This window comes from Erpetoichthys calabaricus, chromosome 12 (genome assembly GCF_900747795.2).
Source record: "Erpetoichthys calabaricus chromosome 12, fErpCal1.3, whole genome shotgun sequence".
Taxonomy (NCBI): Eukaryota; Metazoa; Chordata; class Cladistia; order Polypteriformes; family Polypteridae; genus Erpetoichthys; species Erpetoichthys calabaricus.
The window spans coordinates 52791588-52813182 of NC_041405.2; the positions used below are offsets into that span (position 1 = coordinate 52791588).

General features: G+C 38.5%; 1 protein-coding gene across 1 annotated transcript; it reads right to left on the minus strand.

Moving 5' to 3' along the window:
• Positions 1 to 3549: 3549 nt before the first annotated feature.
• bmp15 (bone morphogenetic protein 15) lies at positions 3550 to 19888 on the minus strand. Its single transcript, XM_028815521.2, has 2 exons — positions 19365 to 19888; positions 3550 to 5501 (listed from the first exon to the last, which is right to left on the minus strand). Exons 1-2 carry the CDS (start codon positions 19693 to 19695, stop codon positions 4642 to 4644), a joined length of 1191 nt encoding a protein of 396 aa, XP_028671354.1. The 5' UTR covers positions 19696 to 19888; the 3' UTR covers positions 3550 to 4641.
• Between the last annotated feature and the right edge of the window lie 1707 nt (positions 19889 to 21595).

Sequence of the window (21595 nt, forward strand, 5' to 3'; positions counted from 1 at the left end):
GTGGGTAGCATTACCATCTTCTGACAAAACATCAAAAGCTGGTGGGGCTTTATTGTGCATGAATGTCTGCCTGATCTGTGTTAATTTCAATGACTTACTACAGCTCCAAGACATAGTACTTAAAGAGAAACCATGACTGGCAATTTTAAAATGGACCTGATGGGAGTGGGCTTGGGTGTGTGGATGGGGAGGTCTAGTCCTAACCTTACGCTTTTGCTGGCAGATGTGTGTATAAAAAACACATTATTTTCTCTCCTCCTTGTGGAAGCCATATGCCCTAAAGGCTTGGGTAAGGTACTCCCCATTTTCTAGCAACTAGTTATCTGCTTAGGAAACCATTCACAAACAGTATAGTATACAATACACAAAGAATTCTAGGATGATTTTTAACCTGAAAGGCACTAACACAACAGTTTTTGACACACACCACCTCCATCCCTCTTTAGCTTGCAGCATGGCTTACTGCTAACGTTTCAAAGGAATTCTTAAATCGTCTTGTACCATTACTGCCAAAGTTTGACTTGACAGTACAGCACTGTATCCAGGGGCAGCTGGAAACACACTCCATCACAAGAGGAAAACAACAAAACTTTTAACGTGGTAAGTTTCCATAAAGAGCAGTCCAAATCTTTAAACCACTTTTAGGGCTGGTGCAAAGGTCGTCTCGTTTACACGCCTGCCAGCAATGTTCCAGTCTACAGCCCAAAGGACACATCTGTGCAATGCAAACATGCTGTAGTGTAAACCTTTTTATAACAATAGTCCCAGTTGCTCTTTGCTCCATTGACTTGATGGCTTGGCCAGCTCAACAGATCTGAAACATCCATGCAATACACCAACAATGCTATTATTTATGTGAATTGTCCATGGTAATCCATTGCCAAAATGATATTTTTTCAGGTGCAGCCGACTTCAGCAGTTTGCTTATTACTTAAAGAGCAACTCGTGTTAGACTTTGCAACTGAAACAGTTACACCACACTCTAGTTTGATACCCAAGCAGCTTACATTACTAACTTTGTTACCACTTTCAAAACTGAAAATACAGTTGAATTAGCTGCTGTCCCTCTCCTACACTTGCCTGCAGGGAAATAACCCTGGCTGGAGCCTTACAATACACCCCATTCAAAGCAGTGAAGGAAAAAGAGGGCCCGTGGGAGGACACATTACCACTCCACACATGCCAGGGATACTCCAGATCTAGCAAACATAACACCCTGAGTCAGAATGTCATTTCTATGTATTTCCGGCATCAACACAAAATAATAGTTCTGCATTTTTAAACAAGTCCCCAGACATATTTATGTAGTGTATTCTATATGTTTAAAGCCAACCAATTTGCTTTAATTAAGGGAAAGCATGGGTATAATGAGGCATTCACTGGCGGGGCCTGCTTACTGTATTGTATCTAGTGGTCCTATTAATTCTTTTAACTCGATTTCCCAAAGCTGCACCATTCAATTCTCTATGTACACATGTTACTTTTTTGGAGTATCTACACAAGGTTCTGTCCTCCATGACACGAAAAGTTTTGCTCTCTCTCAGTTCAGACCTGCTCCCCCGGTTTAATTCTCATTATTGACTCAACTATGTTTCTCATATGTGCTGTCAACTCCCATGTTCACTTTTTTTGTCAAAATCTGGTTTCTATGTTTCTCAGCATCACTGACCTAAAATTATGTCTTCGTTCACTTTTTATCCTGGTCATAATGGCACATGTGGTATAAAGTTAACTATATAAAAGGTTAAATTATGGATGTGGGCCCTACCACCCACTGTCTTTACATTTTTGATCTGCTATTTCTATATTTAACACTCATCACTGGGTCTACTGTGTTGGCCGCTAGTTCTTACAGAATGAATTCTTTTATACATTCAGGTCATTGTTTTATTTCCTGACTTGATGCCAGGATCGTTTCAGGCCTCCACACCACATAAATAGTGCAGCTTTGCCAATCTTCCATTTATAATATGAATGCAATTTTTTTTATCATCTGCCTTGTAAATAACATTACTGAAAAGATATAAAGAAAGGCACTATACATAGTCTTAGAGTTACCATATCAAACTTGCAGGAAATGGAAATTATCCATACCAGAGACCACTGAATCTGTGGCTGCTCAGTACCTTCACCTGTGCTAAGTCAGAAGTTGAAATGAGTCATGCATTAAACTTGTAAAAATATAGCTCAGGAATGACCAATCAGCAAGGTCAGAGGTTCTTCTGCCATGGAAAAAAAAAAATCTGATTCAGGGGGGGTTGGACAAAGTTTAATAAAAAAAAAAAAAAAAAAAAACCAACACACACACACTGTAGCTGGATAGGCCAGTCATTCTCCACTTATGATGCACTACCTTCCGTGTTGTCCACAGCATTACAATTTTCCACCACTTCTTTAATTTCCTGCATAGCCGAGGCCAACCTGTATGTTCAGACTTTTTTCCATTACCAATTATGCAATTGTAACACTCCCAAAAGGCCTAGTAGAAGTTTTCTGCTAGGTTGTGATCATTGCTCACATTTTACCATGCCTCATTCCCAGCAATTTACAGCTTCTAAAAATATACATTATTCCTTGAATTTAAAGGCTAAATATTGGTGCTTGGGGTGGGGGGAAAAAAAGTGTCACAAAGAGCACATAACCATTATTAGTTTTTTCTTTCTTTTAAATGGTGTATCATTAGGCTCATCACATTTTTACTCAAAGTGATGGACAGTGATCTATTTCTCACACATGATCAAAACACATGAAAAATAACTACATCTAGTAATGTCTATTGCACTTCTGAACACTCTGTATATCATACATATTGTGCAATTCCATCCACATCCTACTGATTCTTTCACATATATTTCACTTTCGTTTTAAGTCATTAGTTTTTCTACCCTTCCCAAGAGCAACAAGAAGTTAATCTCACATTATGACTTTAGGTTTTTTTTTTTTTTGACAAATCCCTTATGCATCTGATTCAATACCATACACAAACAAACAGTTTAATGGCTCTAACTTTGTTCTACCTGCACACACACACACACACACACACACACACACAAAAAAACACCACCAACAACCTGAAGATTTTCCTGTTTAGGTACAGTACCTTTCTTGCTAAAGAAAGGCTGCAAAAAATGGTTCCCTCAATTTATATCCGTTTGTTGACTTTTTTGCATTCGGAGTAATTCAAGTCAAAGCAATAAGTGGAATCGATTCTGAGATTTAGGTCGCCTGCATTCTTGACCAGTGATATAATGCAGAGGTGGGTGGCACGGCTTGCTTTTTATAAAGCAAAAGCAATGAAAAAAAGTCAGTATTTTAAAAAAACACCCCATCCCATTCACATAAAATTTACTGAATTCTTCTTGACTACATAAAGATAATCATGGAGCTACTGCATTATGGGACAAGGGCTCTTTAATACTACACTATTAGTAGATGGACTACAGGCAGTTGAAAAGTTGTGTGTGTTTTACTTGGTGATTTTTAGAACAAAGCATCAGGGTTTACCAAGACATCTATGATCTTGCCTTAGGTTGATCACAGCCAGAACACCGGGGGGGGGGGGGGGGAAGAGAGAGAATGTCTCACTCACAAAGCAGAGTACCACAGATCAACTGACTCATCACGCATCTGGCATGGGCATGTAGATAGATAATGACTTGCCATATTGAAATGATTCAATTATCCTGGGGGGTGGGAGCCACATACAAATGCTCCTTCTGAGGCTATCTGTGTGATGAAAAAATACAACCCCCTGAGTGACATCAGAAACACACATTAGACTAAATATGCAGCACATTTTAAACACTTCAATAAATATTCTGCAACTGTGTGAAAACCAGAAATCTAAAAAAATATTTTCCAATCATTTTTTATGAAGTGTGCAAAATACAAACATTAATACATAATTAAATATTTAAACATCATACAAACACTCCAGGACTCTTATTTTTAACTAAAGCCTTCAGAAAAAACAGCCTTTTCTTTATTTCATTACAACCTATTTCTGAAGGCTTTGGAAGACATACATGTGCAAAAAGCCTCCCAACACCAGAACTTATGTCAGTGAAAGCTATGTGACTATGTCTTCAGACACTATTGCACTTTCCTCTGAACCTTGTATCTCAAACTGTAAAAGATCACTTACTTTTACATTTTTCTCCTTCAAAAAGTGTGCCTGGGGTCTGGCAGGGTTGCTAGGGAACAGCATAACAGGATTTGAAAGGGAAACAAGGAACAAGGGAAAAAAAAAAAAAAATGAAACATCCCTCCAAGAACTTGACCCACCTTGAATTATTTTAAAATTATTAAGAATTCACATAAAAAGGCCTTTTGATGCAGAAGCACAATAAGTTAACTATCAATGAGGCTATGATTTAAATGAAAGCTTATGGGCAGCTGCAGCAAAAGCAGTGCTTACTATTAAAAAGCACCATTAGCATGGACTTGGACTTATAAATGTAAACTCATAGGCACATGTAGGGGCAAAGCACCATTTCATTTTCCTGTATTTTTTGGTCTTGATTGTCACCACACAACTATACCAAACAGAAGTTGTGTGCTGGTAAGATTGTTAAAAATTGGGAATGGGCACACTAAGGAGGATGAAAATGCGGTTTCTTAGCACAAGCATAAACTGGTCTCTTATCTGCAGGTACAGGATTCTGCTATCATGTCCTCATATTCCTTGTACACAATGCTGCCATTCTGCTCCTTCATTAGGACACTAATGGGCTTATATTTATATGGGACGCAAGAAGGCCGGGGCACTTCACCATCCACAAGCTCATTAATAAAGTTCTGTACGATAGCATGATTGGGGGAGTTGTAACCATAGTGAAGAATCCTAGGACAATCACCCAAGCAATACTTTGGATTGTACTTGTGTGGGGCTATAATCCAATGGTCCCAACCAAGCTGGTGAAAACTCACTCTGAATGAATGGAGCTTGCATTCATTTCTCACAACACTGTTCCTACGCAGGTAATTTGGGATGTCAGACCCTATGTTGCCCAGCTGCCTGATTTTCCTGTAAAGCAGGTGCCTCTTCTCCTCTTTAAGAGGTCCTTCAGAATGCCTGTGAACAATTTGGCGGCCAGCATTCCGACTGTCATTGATGTAAAGCAGCAGTGCAGGGGCCTGCAGCACAGCCACCTTCTGTGGTTTTTTCACTGCCCTTGAAAAGCGCCAGTTTCGTCCATCCTCAACACAAGCATACCAGATATACAAAGTTAAATTTTCATCCAGATGTCCAGCTAAGGCGAACACTTGAGTTGTAATATCAGTCTCAACCCATTTGTCTTCTGGCCTGAAAAAGAGAATCCATGGATCTTGCAGAGATGATGGATTATCTTCCATTGGGGAGGCTGTAAAAACCTTCAGTTTACAGGCAATTTTCTTAGTGATATGAGGCTCCATTCGTAAGTGGACTATTGCCACCTTCACAAGAGTATCTCCTTGAAGGATTTTAAGCTCGTATTTCACAGAATGCATATGCCAAGGATCTACAAAAACAAAAAAATAAAGTTGGGTTTAATGCACAATTAAAAATGGACTCAATGGTATAAAACAGACTCTTTCCAGCTTCACACAAAAAAGGCATCTATACCTATAATAAAAGTCATGATTCACTCAGTTGAATACTTGGTTACTTTAAAAGGTCAGTACCATGGATGTCACAACATCTTCAAGATGGGCTGCAATCATATTCTAGTATGAATGTTTGAATCAAGTATGAATAGATGAACAAGTGGCTTTCTGGGCTGTCTTCTAAAGCAAACAAGAGATCTTTGAAAGCTACAGCCATCATCCTACATGGTAACATATGCTTAAAATTTGGTACCTTACGCATTAGAATTTTTCTTTTCACAGATCAAAAAGCCTGAGGTTTGGTTAACAGGTAAATCTAATATTTGCCCCAGTAGGAGTATGGGTCAGTGCAAGAGCGGACCGACAGTACCTCAAGGAGCACATGTCGCTATAGGCTTTTGCTTCCTGCACTGAACAAACAAGCTCAGAAAATGAATGGGTGGATAAACTCCAGGAGTATTACACATTGAATTGAATAGTAGTGTCGATTTTCAAACTTAAACCTGCAGGATTGCTGTGACAGCTGGTTCATATTGAAAAAAAAATAAATAAAAAAATAAAAAAAAAAGTATGCATGTACATATGTACCTTCAATAAAAACAATAAATAGAGTATTGGCAAACAGACGCAGTCACGAGACCAATGACAATAATAGTACTGATTTCAAAAAGGTTTGTTCAATCATCTGAAACCAGAACCATAAAAATAAAACAGCAAAACTGGAGCATTAAGCAGATTAACATGCATAGAGGTAGAGGATTGAAAGGGAAAAAAGAACAGTGTTTTGAGGATTGGAGTCAGTAAAAATGATGGGTGCTCAAATTGTTTTAGTCCCAATTTTAATAAGCAATTGATAAAGAAGCACCGGGAAATAAATGCAATATAAAAAGTATATAAAAGGATGATCACAAAAGAAAATTTTGAATTGCAACAGAGTAATCAAAACTGATTTGCATGATTTTTGGGGGATATGCTGTTAAACAAGAAGTACCATACCTCCTCATGAACAGTCCTACTACTGGGGTGCATGTACTTTGTGTACTGTGGACCACCAGGGGACATACCAGCCACCCTACCCGACACAGACAGGCAGACAAGTCCAGTACACACATTTTATTCAAATGGGGCAGTGCTTTTACTTCGCTCCCCACAGCACAACACAACCAATCACCAAATCAATAGCACAGTCCTTTTCTTTTTCTTTCCTCTTCCGTTTCAACTCCCCTCCCCCCTGGCAGCCCCCAAGGAACCCAACAGGGCTGCACCAAACCAACTGCCAACGTGCCCTGTGGGAATTTGATGTGCCACAGCTGCCCAGGGAGGCTGCCCTCTACAGTAGTGCCTCGCAAATGCAGACTCCCCCGGTCCTTCCATCAGAGCGGCATCCGCCACAGTACCAAAAAGGTGGATGGGTGATTTGCCAGGTTTCATTTATTAAAGCTGCTGTGCCCAAGCCTTTGTCTACTCTACTATCATGCCTTGGGCAGAATATCAATGTTTTCCCATTTCTTTTTGACAAAATTACTTGAGAGCTCAATAGACACTAAATGAAACGGGAGTTTGTAAGCCCTCACCCACCACCACTGCCTGACACCACAAAGGAACAAATCAAGTAAATTCATATGCGAAGCTAGTTTGCAAAGATTTTGCGAACCTTTATACACTGTGCAAAAACAATCCAGTGGGTTTGTGTAAAAAATGAATTTGACTTTTGTCCAAGTTCAATATATTTGAGAGGAAATGTCCAAACAAGTCAAACACCTCATCAATATTAATCCAAACTGAGAAGTCACAGAGAATGCTGTCAGAAGGTCTTTCACGTTATGCTGATGAGGCTTGAAAGATTATGGATTTAAGTGTAGCCACTAAATTATTTCATAAAGGCCATAGACTGTGTCAAGGTTGAAGGATAAACAGGAGTTTCCATTTTGCATAAGAGATCAACTGTCAGAGAGGATTGTCACCCCAACTCTTACTTACGAGGTCACTATCTATCATTTGACAGAATGAGGCTGTGCGTAGAACTCACACTATAACATGGGCGTAAGCACAAAAGCGGGGATTGTGCGTACACACAGAAAAATCCAGATGCAGGAATCTGTGCGCACGCAAAATTTCACGTTTCTTCCACTACATAAATCCCGATCAGCGTGAAAAGTAACGCACATGCACGCGCCTTCTGTCCCGCCCCAACTCCTCCCAGAATTCGAATATGCAAATCAATATAAATAGCCTTCTGTGAAAAGACAATTGGAAAAGCACAGGGGAAAATATAAGAATTTCAGCGAATACCAAGAGGAGGCAAAGAAAAAACCTACTATTTGTTGGTTTAAACAGTGGTATAATCAACAAAAGAAAGTTGATCGAGTGACAGAGTGTCGGAGAAACTCGAAAGATCAAGTTCACAAAGTCGCACAGTACCCGAAATAAAAAAGAAATCACATATCAAAGTCGCCGTGAAAAGGCGAGTCGTAGCCCACCGTCTGAGTGTCATATGAAAGCTTATTAGGGTACAGACAAAAAAAAAATTGGCACACAGTGGGGAAAAAAGCACTAAATGTCAACTTTAATCTCGAAATTTCCACTTTAAATCACGTAGTTTATTTTGCCATTAAAGTAGAACATCATAAACTTCATCTTAAAATCGTTTATTTTACTAGTTTCTCAAGTAGCACGTTAAATGCTTTGTTCTGTATTTGATCTTCTATGTGCTCCATGTGTGTGAATCACTATGTGCTTCCGTTCTTTCTCTTTCTCCGACAGGACACAGAATCCATTACATTCAAGATATTACAGCTCTCTGAATAATTAAAATACTGAGATGTATACGTGATATCATTTTCATGATGATAGGAATGAAATCATGTTATTAAACATGGGAACACGGTGGCGCAGTGATTGTTCATATCTCACGCAAGAGGCTTGCTGCGCCATGTGCGACCTTCGATGAAATAATTTAATACAGAAGTACTGTCTCTTTCAAACGTACTTTTCTTTCTCCAAATACCCAATCGCCACACAATCATCTCTGTAATAAACGTTAAGCCATCTGTAAGCTTAGAACGCCGATTCTTCAAAACTTAAGGAACATTGAAATATCTTCGTAGTACATGTTTTATTATTCTATCCATCTATCCTTCCAGTGTCGCGTCAGCACCAGCAATAATACAGCACAAGGCAGGAGCTATCCGTGAACTAGCTAGCGCTGCGACACAGTGTCCTCACATGTTTAATTATTAACAATGCAGATTATTTAAATGAAGTTTTATCTGTATACTATAATCAACATATTTTGCTGCATTTCATCTTAAAAATGATATCGTCATCATACGCGCTTTATAAAGTAGCGCAGGTTGTGCATTATTATAACTGTAGTGTAAGTTTACAGTGAGGTAATTGTACTTATAAGTACAAACAGTTCTACAAGGAGCACTTGATGGACTGATTGAGTGCGTTTATATTTCTTGGGATGAAACGGTTTCTGAAACGCGAGGTCCGTACAGGAAAGGCTTTGATGCTTTTTGCCGTGGTTGAGGTAGTGTGTACTTGAAACTGTATACCGATAATTCTCTTTCCGATCAGCTGCTGCTGTGATTCACACTCAGATACAGTGATATAAATACTCTGAGTGGTGCAGTGAGAGTAATATGGAAAAAGATGATCCGCAGTGGCAACCCTTAACGGGAGCAGCAAAAAGAAGAACAAGATGCAGTGAGTGTAACAACGCTAAAGCAGTTATGGTATTTGGAATACTATGGCTATTCCCTGGACCATTATATTGCTACAGGTTAATTACAATCAGATGCATTACACTAATAAACAATATGCAGTTAATTTCAGTGTATTTATAAATCCACGTCAGGAATGTGGAGCTAAGAAAGAAAGGGTGATCACACAGGAACAGTAGCACTGCTTTGATGCTGGGTGCCGCCAGTCTGCAAAACCGAGCGGAGAAATTGCGAACGCCAAGGTAAGAGTTACTGTGGAAATGTGCGTGGCTTTACGGCAAGTTTAGGTTTTATACATCGTGATTTGAGCGTGGAAACATTCGTACACAACATTTCTGTGCGTACGCACCGTTTATACATGAGGCCCCAGGTCACTCTGCCCAGAGTCTGCAAAGGTGATTGCAAACAAGACAATTTCTAGACTTTACTTTCCTGTTTCCTAGAAAATGATTGGGTTGGTAGGAGTCTAACATCAGCATTCTACTCATAACATATGTAAGAGCTGAGGGGGTATTTTCCGTACGTCGCTTAAATCATCCGAGATCAGATACCTCATCTTGGAGGAGTTAATGCCAGTGAAACTCATCCGGGATTTAGCCGGTTTTTCCAAACGCAGCCGCATAGTAGATTAGTCTAGCTGGATCTAATCATCCGAGATGAATGCGCGTGCCCGCTCTGAGTGAAAAGCCCATATGTATTGAGTCTAGAAAACATGATCAGAAAGTCTATGGTAGGCTGTAACAAAATGACGAAAGAACGGGTGCATTTTTTTTTTCACACAAGCTGTGTGCATGTGTGTGTGTGTGTTAGTTAATTAGTTACTCGAAGGATTTCAACATTTAATAGGCATTTGGGGTAACACTGCAAAAGCAGCCCAAACCAGAAAAGACGGCTGGCAAAAAGTGGGCGACAAATTAAACGTGTGTGCATTGTACTTACTGAAAGATTAATTATTTAATATGTCATAATTCCAGATCGAACATGAGCACAAGGAGAACATGGGAACAGGTTAAAGAATATACAGTACTTCAAACTGGTAAATATTGGTATATATTAATATTTAAAGAATTGTTGACATAAAGAATCATATATAATGTAAAGAACATTAATTTTAAAGCTAATAAGAAGGCAGACAAGCAAAAAACAGGTGTAGGTGCACGTGGTCCAGACCTAACCCCTGCAGAAGAGTTGGCTCTCCAGCAAAATGCCCATCGCCCTGTTTCTGAGGGCATTCCAGGGGGAAGCTCCTCCTCAGAACCAGTGGTCACTTCATTTCAGGTAAAGGATGGTCATTGCATATATTTGTCCTCAATGTGTGCCATAGGTATGTTCCATATAGCCCTCTTTTTTTGTTGGGTCAGTTGCAGGGAATGTCATATCCCTAGAACCTGTGTCTGACCAACGAGATATTGACGAAGGTCAAATATTTATGAAGACACTGTGTCTGATTATTCATAAGGAGGAGAGGTACATTTTCCAAATCAAACTCCACTCTGGGGCACATGGGACTGATCAATCACATTTGGAAATCCTGGTAATGAGAATGTTAGGCTGATTGAGATTCTTCATGGAACTGTGGGTGTTTTTACCCATGTATTACCTACCTGCAATGGCATGAAATGCCTCTTATTGTCTGCACACGCAGGTGTCCAGGAAACACTATGAAAACCCGAAGGAAATATTTCAGAGCCAAACAGACTTTACGAAATGCCTGGCAAACTGCACTTTAAGTTAGATTTTCCTCATCGCCTACAGTATATAAAAAAGTGCCGCTTGTAAAAAACCTCAAAGCAATGCATACTGTCTGTGTGGTTGTGAGAGCCCGACTTCGCCGAGTTTGACTTCAAATATACGGAGCTAATAAATCTTTGAGGTACAATATTCCCCCTTGGCTAAAGCGGTATCTTTCGTACAGAATTTCCTCCAAGAGCAATAAAGGATCTTGCCGATCGCGCAAAACCCTCTCTATATGAAATTCTCTTCGTATAATTGCGCACCAATATCTATTGGTCGCTCATTCATGAACGGCGAAAGCCATGACTGGATGACTTCTACGCACTGTCACTGATCACGTGTGTAAACTAATCCTTGTTTACGTAGAACAAACCTGCTCCGAGCAGGTTTGAGGATTAGGATGTGTTGCTATGACAACACTTCCAGCAAGAGTTTCGAAAAACCGACAGATCCAGGATCAGGCCAAATCGTCAACAATTACTCCAGCTAAACGACTAATCCACGTACGAAAAATACCCCCCTGGTCTATCATCTACATCAAAACACATCTTACCAAAACATCATCTCTTTTTCTGCCATGTTTATTTACCAAGCATCAATTCAGAATGAAGACCATGGTTTCTGATGTGAAAATAGATTCCACCATGTTTGGCATATGCCAAGTTCAAAACTAATGTCAATCTGCAGGGCTCCTTTCAACTTCTGATGAGCAAAATCTGACTCACTGATCTGTCTATATGCCCTGCTAACAAGTGTGTTCTGCCTTGGCTCATATGCTACATAGACGCCCTTCTGCCAGACATTTATATTTAAAAAAAAAAAAAAAAAAAAATCTCAATTCTTACCCTCAGGCCAGGAAATGTGCTTTACATGACCATCCAAAATGCTTCCAGTCCACTGGCATTCAGGCAATTATTTACAGACATCTCTTTAGAAAACGTCTTGGAAATGCTTAGAATGTTGCCCATGTGCTCTTCAATGGACCTCTACACCTGTAATCAACTGTGGTTTCTGTTAGAGGGTTAAGTTCAAAAGGTTAATGAGAACTGCAGTTCTAACCTTGTGTTCTGTGATAAAATGTGTACATTACTAGTTTACTATGCAAGTTCTAATCACTGAAATAATGTATGCAGCATTATTTTGGAAATTAACTTGGTAAACATGAGAATTGACTATATAAAACATTTCTGGATTGGTTTAGATCACATTCTCAACTGGTTTATCAGTCACAAGGCAGTAACCAGTATGGAACACACCAATATTTACCGAGTTTAAAAACCTAGTCTTACTGCATGGAGTAAAAGAAAGTTGGAGTAAATGTCCACCACCACCCCCCACTTGTGTGCTTCACTTATCACTCAACTGTAGCAGACCACTTGACAATCAAAATGTAATTGAAAGCAGAAAGAAAAGTGCTGGCCCACTGGAGAACACTAGAAATCTGTTACTGATGATCTCCGGTGGATTGAGCAAGACAGTATTATTAAACGCACACCCACTTTTATGTGCAAATCTTTTAGAACAATTCAGCACCAAACCAAAAACATCTTGTATAAATTAGCCTTTATTGGAGGAACAAATAAAGGTTTGCAATAGAATTCAAAAAAAAAAAAAAACCTACTGGACTTTCATATTTTGCTAGAAATCTCTTCATTCCATTCTTCAAATTGAAGATAATGGATTTACTAAACAGTTACATTTTAATTCGTATTAATCTAAATAAACCTTCATAGTTAAACTTTGGTCCCCTTAAGGATATTTGTTTGGGATGTGACCTACTATATTAGAGGATTACCGTTGACCTCAGAATTGGTATTTTAAACAATATTCCAATATTGTGCCACCTAGCAGAAGTTAAGTTATTGCACTCAAATGCAAAATTAAGATTTTAATAAAGGCTGAATATTAAAATGTAAACATTCTGCAAAAATGACCTTGTTAGCTGATTCTGACCCCACCAAAAACCAACAGAACACACAGTTCCAGTCATGCATGGACTATGGACCAATAGTACCAAAGAAGTATAGCGTGGTGCCAGTTCAGCTCCCATTTCCAAGTACTTCGCTTGACCTGGCTGAGCTCAGACAGTAAAGTATATAGCTGTACTACCTGTATTTTTAAAGTTAATTGAGATGCCAATCACTAAAGAAAAGGTCCAACAGTATATAAAATGTATTATTGCAGTGAAAATTTTCAGCACATTCCTCTAAGATTCAAAGTCTAATTTCTACAACTGTAATGCCTGAATTTTTTAAATAAATTTTTCTGTCACACTATTAAGATATGCAAAATAACCTCAGTCAGAGTCACTTTTTGACAAATGCACAGCCCTCCCTCCAGAATACCAAGAAGAGTTTTGGCTTTGTTTCAATGTTTTAACTTTAATTAGGTTTAACAAGGGATCAAGCTTATCTACTGTGAGAAAACTCAAATACAGCTTCTAACACATTACTTGCCACACTGTGCCAAAATGAATGTATCATACTAGAATGAAACACCATCCCAGCCTCAACAGGACCAGATAATCAATGCAAACCCGTATCGGACAATTTAAAACATCTCTAACTCTTCAGGGTCATAATCATAAGAAAGGGACGTGCTTACATGCCATAGACCCTTTAATTAAGCAATGTTAAATAATAATACAATTCATATTTAATCTTGATGTGGTGAAAGAGTTGCTGAAGGAGGAGCAGACTTAAAAGTAATACTTTAAAGAATATTAAACTCTAGGAAGACATGCCCAAAAGAGTTTTAGTAAAATGCATTTTATTCCATACTTCTCTGCAAAAAAATTACAGTATGTAAAGCACTTTGAGCTACTTTTTGTATGAAAATGTGCTATATAAATGTTGTTGTATAACTAAAAAGCAACAAATGCACCAGCTCAGTATTCATTTTTGAAATCATGCCAGCACTTACTATTTTTAATGCAAGGGGAAGTAGATTAGGAACAAACTAAAGCCACTTTAAATTTACTTTTACATACTATTTAACTTGTAAGTGCAGACACTTCAAATCGACTAGCTCGATCATTCACATGTTGGTGGAAGGCTGCACATTTCTGGTAGTTTCCTGGTGTACAGTGTATGCAATTTATTTATTTATTTTTTTTTTTTTAAAGCAAAACACCCACATACAAGCAACAAAACTTTAAAGCTCTCCTTTTCATTCCAAGCCTCTGCTGTTTTAACAAAGGTTCTTTTAAAGTGACCTCTAACTTAGCCATATATTTCCTATAAAATTACTATTCTACCAGAAGGCAGTCCTACATTTCAAAACTGTTATGCTTTATAATTACTGATTTGAAGAGCACAAGCAGAAGTTAATCCAGAATGATTTTAGTAGCTCTACTCTGACGCCAAACATGTTTTTCTGACTTGCAGAGACATGAAAATCTCACACTAGGCTAAATTCTGCAATAAATTCTATTACCACCTTTTACCACATATTAGGGTAGTTCGATAAAATACAATGGAGTTTTTAGCAGGACTTTGATTTTGACCTTTACAGAACTTAGCTCAAGCAAAGCAGACACTTTGTTAGCTAATTATATGTAAATAGCAACATTTTACCCCATTACCCTACAGACAAGCTTTCATTTATTATGGAGTTCAGGACCATAACTTTGTATCCCAAATGTATTTTAAAATAGTTGGTTGTGCTTGTCAATTTCAAATTGTACCTCATTAATTAATGCACATGTGGATTGAGGTCTAGTGACCAAAGGGGCTATGGTATTGAGAGTAAATGTATCTTCATGTTTGTGGAATAAGAGGATTTCTCCAGTCTTTACTGTTCTGGTTTATAAAAAAAAAAAAAAAAAAACCTGTTTGTAGACAAGAACTACGATGCCATGAAGAACTCTACCTGATGTGCAAATATGTTGAGATATCATGGTGCTCTTAATGTCCGACATCTCATATTCCAAATCGTAACCTCAGATCCTCAAATGAGTGTCTCCTTAAAATTCCAAGAGCAAAACTTAAAAGAAGTGGTGAGGCGGCCGTCTGCTGTTATGCACCTAAATCTGGAATAGCCTGCCAGTAGGAATTCACCAGGCTAATACAGTGGAGCACTTTAAAAAAAACTGCTGAAAACACATTATTTTTAACATGGCCTTCTCATAACTTCACTGTAATTTAATCCTGATACTCTGTATATCCAACTCATTATAATAACTATTCATGGTGGCTCTAAAATCTGTACTAACCCCTACTCTCTCTTCTGTTTCCTTTTCCGGTGTCCTTTTGGTAGTGGCTTGCACCACCACCATCTACTCAAAGCACCGTGATGTTCCAACAGTGATGGATTAAAAGCCAGAAGTCTGCATGACCATCATCAAGTCCTTCCGTGAGAACCCTAATTACAAACAGGACTATTTCATTTATGTTAGGTAGAATGCCCAGAGGGGACTGGGCGTTCTCGTGGCCTGGAACCCCTGCAGATTTTATTTTTTTCTCCAGCCGTCTGGAGTTTTTTTTTTTTTGTTTTTTCTGTCCCCCTTGGCCATTGGACCTTATTATAAAAAAAAAAAAAAAAAGTGTTAACTAATGTCTTATTTTAATTTCTTATCTTTTATTTTTCTTTTCTTCATTATGTAAAGCACTTTGAGCTACTTTTTGTATGAAAATGTGCTATATAAAGAAATGTTGTTAAATGTTGCTCCACCTAATCCTATAACTCAATTAACACACACTACTCCAAATCCACCATCCATCCAACAGGACAGGTTTATGGAACCACACATATTTCCACTTCTAGAAACTTGCATCTGTTGCACCAGACCAAATAAAATGTGCTTTTAATGATAGTGTTCCTAAGCCCACTGCAAATGTATCTCCTTATTTGTGGACACAAGTAGGACCCTCGATCATCAGTTGCCATGTCTCCTCAGCGACAAGGCAGAATGATTTTTGCATTTTGTGCGCTTCCCTTGGTATACCATTAGCAGACTTGTACGTTGGTTGGACATGGGGTGGGGAGGCTCACGGTCATTAAAAACGTGAAACTGTTGTACTTGAAGTTCATAATGAGATCTTTTAATACACTCCTGGATGGCAGCCATACTGGCATTACTACACTGCATTCAAACCTTTAGTCTTGCTTGCTCTGAATAGTATACAACTATTGCATAGTATATAACTATTGCATAAAAAGCTAGATCTTAGAGCTGAAAGACCAAACCAGTCAATGTCCCAAAAAGGGCGACCTCCCCAAACAATAATATTGTATAATGATATTTACCTGTAGTGCCCTGCAATTTCATGGCACATTCACATCAATAGTTACGCCTAACTAATGTTAAGAAGCAGCATCTATATATAAGGGATACTCCTAAACTGCTACTACAATCATGATGTTATCCATACAATATTTGTTGTCTCCTACAGGCATTCATGCACAACAAACAGATATACACTGTCAAATTAGTTTTAAAAGTTGAGCTCTATCCTTACTTGGACCAATCATCCTTTATAGTATTATGCTTGAAACACTATTTGAAAACGACAGAATCAGGCATTGTTAACAGATTCCATCACTTACAGGTTAAAGATCACTTTGCAAAACAAAGGCAGGGATTAATGCTACACCCTTTTTCTGTTAACTGAAATGCTTCCTTGGAAATTGTTTGTGTGCTGTAATGCTCATCAATAAGACTGATTGCTTACAAGGCACAATTATCAATATGTTCACATTGAATTTTAAGTTGACTGCTAGATTTATCACCTAGAAGTTACAAGGTGATAACTAGAAACCACAATGCTGCCCAGTCAGATACCCACATAGGGGGAACCACTGCATTATTTGCAAACATCTTACAAGTTAAATTTATGGAGGAAAAAAGTCAGCTGCATAACGTGTTAACAGAATAAAACATCTTTAGTACTAGGGATGTAAATATTAAATCTACCAATCTTCAAGCTTGCTTATTAGAACTATAGTCACAGAGGGAGCCAGACCCTTTCTGATGGCATCAAGCATAAAGCAAATAATATCCAAACATTACAGACAAACAAAGCATTCAAGCATGAAAAAAGATCACTGACATAATCTCAGTTCAGTATTTTACAAGTTAGTGTATTTATCAAATAAGTGTGTAAATCCCAGTGTTTGGGTTAAAATGTCAACACATTTAACTGCCTTAAGTCACTTCTATTAGAAAAGTGCCTCATATTTCAAGGGAGCAAAGTGTAAGGGCACAGATGCACTTCAAGGAATGTTCAAAAACTAATGGATAGGCAGAGCCTATACAAGATACCTTTCAGAGTCTGTACAGTAAAAGAGCATTCATATCACAATGACAAAATAAAACCATTTACTGGAAAATGTAGGATATAAATATATTTTTTTTAAAAATAAATTAAAAGCAATATGCACACAAACATAAGACCACCAAAATGGTGTAAATTGTTGAATGGCCTGATGCAAGCACTTTATTACAGTTAAAATTTAACAAACAATGCATTTTCCATTTGCTTCTATACTCGTATCTAATGCATCTTTTACAAATATTTAAACTAAAGGGTTACTGAAATAAATTATGGTCATAACCTACCTCATGAATTACTTTAGCAAATAAAAAAAAAGAAAAAACACAACACTTCCCCCCCCAACTGACACAATGATAAACACATACAAATATCTAAAATATGCTGTATCAGATCACAGAACACAAATAAAACTATGGCAGTATAAGACATAAGCTACTAATGTACTGAAAAATCACTACCACCTTTCTGAAATCCAATATGAAACCACAATGAATCACTCCCTGGTTAGTAAGAACCCTCCTTTTAGTATAACCATTTTATATAGCCAGCATGTCACTTTAAATTCATGTGAAATACAACCCACACACATGGGTCATATGACATGCCTATGAGGCCAACTTTTCAGTTAAGGAAAGTACTAGTGAATTTATAGTTTATTTGCTACATTTATTAAAACGTCCTCAGCAATGGCCTGGAGGACCACCTAACGTTGCTTTCTGTGGCACTGTATTGGACTAAGCATACATGTGCCACCAAATATATATTTTTAGAAGTCCTCCAATATTTTTTGATCTCACATTCAATCCTGCCATGATTTCTTTGTTGATTTGTCTACATTAGGCCTTTCTTGAGATCCATTAATCTATTGAATCGTTTTATGACCCAAATTTAATGTCATAGTAGAACTTAGGGTAATTCAAAAAAAAAAAAAAAAAACTTGGATGTGAACCCAGTCCTTGTAGTGTACACTTTACTCGACTGGCCCATTAATTGTGTTAACCCAGGGCTGCCACGTTTAAATGAAAGGCCAGATGGAACCAACACAAAGAGATAAATGTTTTTGAATGTTAGATAAAAATCAGCTTCAGAAAAAAAAAAACAACAAAAAAAAAAAAAAACACCACACACACTTGATCCAAACACAGAACATGCACAATTCACAAAGACAATGTACTGCAATGTTTGCAAATCATCTCCTAAACGTACTCAATACAAAAAGTGCAGGCTTACAAAATGATCACACTTCTTAAACACTTACAGACACGTAATTGGACCTTAAAAGGTGCCCACTGTGAAGGGGACTCCGCGGATAAACAGACAACCCATACTCATTCGCTTATAGTCAAAACAGGACGACGTGCTGGCGCATTTTGGTGTGTATTTTTATTGGTGCACATGTGACCATCCCTAAATAAATTTGTTTGAAAACCGAAAGAGTCTTGCCTATCCCTTGCACGCATTTACACCGGCTTGATCGATCCCATCTCTAATTGTTTAGCAGACGTCACCTGGCTAAAATGGCTTTAGTGTAGCGTAACTATCCATCCATTTTCCAACCCGCTGAATCCGGACACAGGGTCACGGGGGTCTGCTAGAGCCAATCCCAGCCAACACAGGGCACAAGGCAGGAAACAATCCCGGGCAGGGTGCCAACCCACCGCAGGACACACACAAACACATCCACACACTAGGGCCAATTTAGAATCACCAATCCACCTAACCTGCATGTCTTTGGACTGTGGGAGGAAACCGTAGCGCCCGGAGGAAACCCATGCAGACACGGGGAGAACATGCAAACTCCACACAGGGAGGACCCGGGAAGTGAACCCGGGTCCCCAGGTCTCCCAACTGCGAGGCAGCAGCGCTACCCACTGCGCCACCGTGCCGCGTAACTAATTGAACAAAAAAATGAATATTGTTTATTAAATTCTAAGTGGCAAATTATTCCACAAATTGCCACTGAGGCAACAACTTGACCGTTTTTCTTTTAACAGAAAGATCGACCTTAGACGCGAAACTGCCAGTCAAGCCTCTCACTCACCTGTGCCGGTCCGCCCATGGCGCGTACTGCTCGCCGATGACTTAAGCAGCCTGACGGTGTTGGATCCCAGGGTCCGATTTTCTCTGGGCCTCCCTTCCTCATCCGCAGAACGTGAATAGAGATGTAGCATATACTGCAAGGTTGGGTCATTTGACTGCGCCTGCGTTTTCGGATACTGGTACTGCTGTTCAGCGAATTGTGCGGATAAAATGACACCGAGCAGAGACAGTGATCGCTCTTGTCGACTCTTCTCCTCAGTGAAAGCTGCAGACTTGAGTAAAACCATGAAAGTTAAAAAATCGAGCAAGCTGCTATGGCCGGTAGCCTTCATGCTGGTTTTGTGATGTGGGTGTGTCTGCAGGCAAGAAGGCTACCCTAAACCAAAGCGAGCGGGCAGGTGTGGAGGTACCTAGACGGTGATAGGCTAACTCTGGTGTGGTCCGCTGCTTTTACCGCCATTGCAATTAATTCGGCGCGATATAGACCATGTGACTCTTTTAGGATTCTTATTCGGAAGAGGAGGGGCGCTATTATCCTGCAATGGAATTCAATTTGTTTTATAAACAATACTGAGATAGTGCTCGGTATGGAAGGCAATATATACAATTTAATTTTAGTTTCAAACTTTTGGATCAGTGGATTGTTGTTAAGTAACGATATAGTCTGCTAGTGGTTGCATCATTTTAAGCACCAACCTCCATTTTGAGACTTATGAATTAAAAAAAATAATTAGTAATTATTCTTACTTCATTTTTGTATTATGCACCTTACTTCGCAACAACAGGCCTTTTACAGCTTTAGACCAACAGACCGCAGTCGTTTGGTTTCATCGGAGCATCCATAATTAAAACTCAAAACTTCAAGTACCAAAAGTGTCAAACGCTTTAATACTTCCAGGGTGACAAAGAACAAGTTACATAACTTCTTTACTGAAACTAATCTGTTCACAAATAACCATACACATCTGATTGACGCAGAGATCAGACAGGTGCCTCTTTTGTTTCACCCTGTTTTGTTAATTAGTAATCTGTTTTTATCTTTAATTTAACTCCCCTACCAATTAATTAAAATAAAATTGTTCAGCTCCTTCTGTATTTATTATGACAACAATCGATGGCATTGATTGTCGTAGTTGACTAAAGGACTTTAAAATAAATGTGTTTTCTGAATTTACCAGATATTCTCTCGTTTGATTCTAAAACTAAACATATATTTTAAAATTAGCAAATGGATAAATTAATCTTTGCACACCTTACGATGATGGGTTTACTAAAGGTCTGATTCCCTAACATTAAGATTTCTTCATACTCACAGCTCATTGTGTCCTGAATTACTGCAGTGTCTACTGGTTTTTAATCCAAACAATCTTTTAATTAGTGCACCATTCAGGCCTGTAATTAGACTGCTAGCTTATTTGAACATATTATTACTTTGAAGGCTCAACATTTAATTTAGAAATCACCTATCAGCATGTGTTTTTTGTGCTTCAGTGATATTCTGGGAAGATTTCTGTATTTTATTTGCAGAAAAAGGTAAGTTCTCCATTTTATTGTAGGAATCTTTCACTGTTATTTTTTACAACTAAGCACCAGCGATCTACAGTTAGGTCCATAAATATTTGGACAGAGACAACTTCTTTCTAATTTTGGTTCTGTACATTACCACAATGAATATTAAATGAAACAACTCAGATGCAGTTGAAGTGCAGACTTTCAGCTTTAATTCAGTGGGGTGAACAAAATGATTGCATAAAAATATGAGGCAACTAAGGCATTTTTTTAACACAATCCCTTCATTTCAGGGGCTCAAAAGTAATTGGACAATTGACTCAAAGGCTATTTCATGGGCAGGTGTGGGCAAGTCCGTCATTATGTCATTATCAATTAAGCAGATAAAAGGTCTGGAGTTGATTTGAGGTGTGGTGCTTGCATGTGGAAGATTTTGCTGTGAACAGACAACATGTGGTCAAAGGAGCTCTCCATGCAGGTGAAAGAAGCCATCCTTAAGTTGCGAAAACAGAAAAAAAAAAAACATCTGAGAAATTGCTACAATATTACGAGTGGCAAAATCTACAGTTTGGTACATCCTGAGAAAAAAGCAAGCACTGGTGAACTCAGCAACGCAAAAAGACCTGGACGTCCACGGAAGACAACAGTGGTGGATGATCGCAGAATCATTTCCATGGTGGAGGGAAACCCCTTCACAACAGCCAAGCAAGTGAACAACACTCT

What these genes read in the sequence shown, in the direction of transcription:
- bmp15 (XM_028815521.2), bottom strand. Translation starts at nt 19,695, where the DNA reads ATGAAGGCTACCGGCCATAGCAGCTTGCTCGATTTTTTAACTTTCATG. An exon ending in CCATGGGCGGACCGGCACAG is followed by an intron (nt 5,502 to 19,364) that starts GTGAGTGAGAGG and finishes TTGTTTTTGTAG; the next exon opens with ATCCTTGGCATATGCATTCT.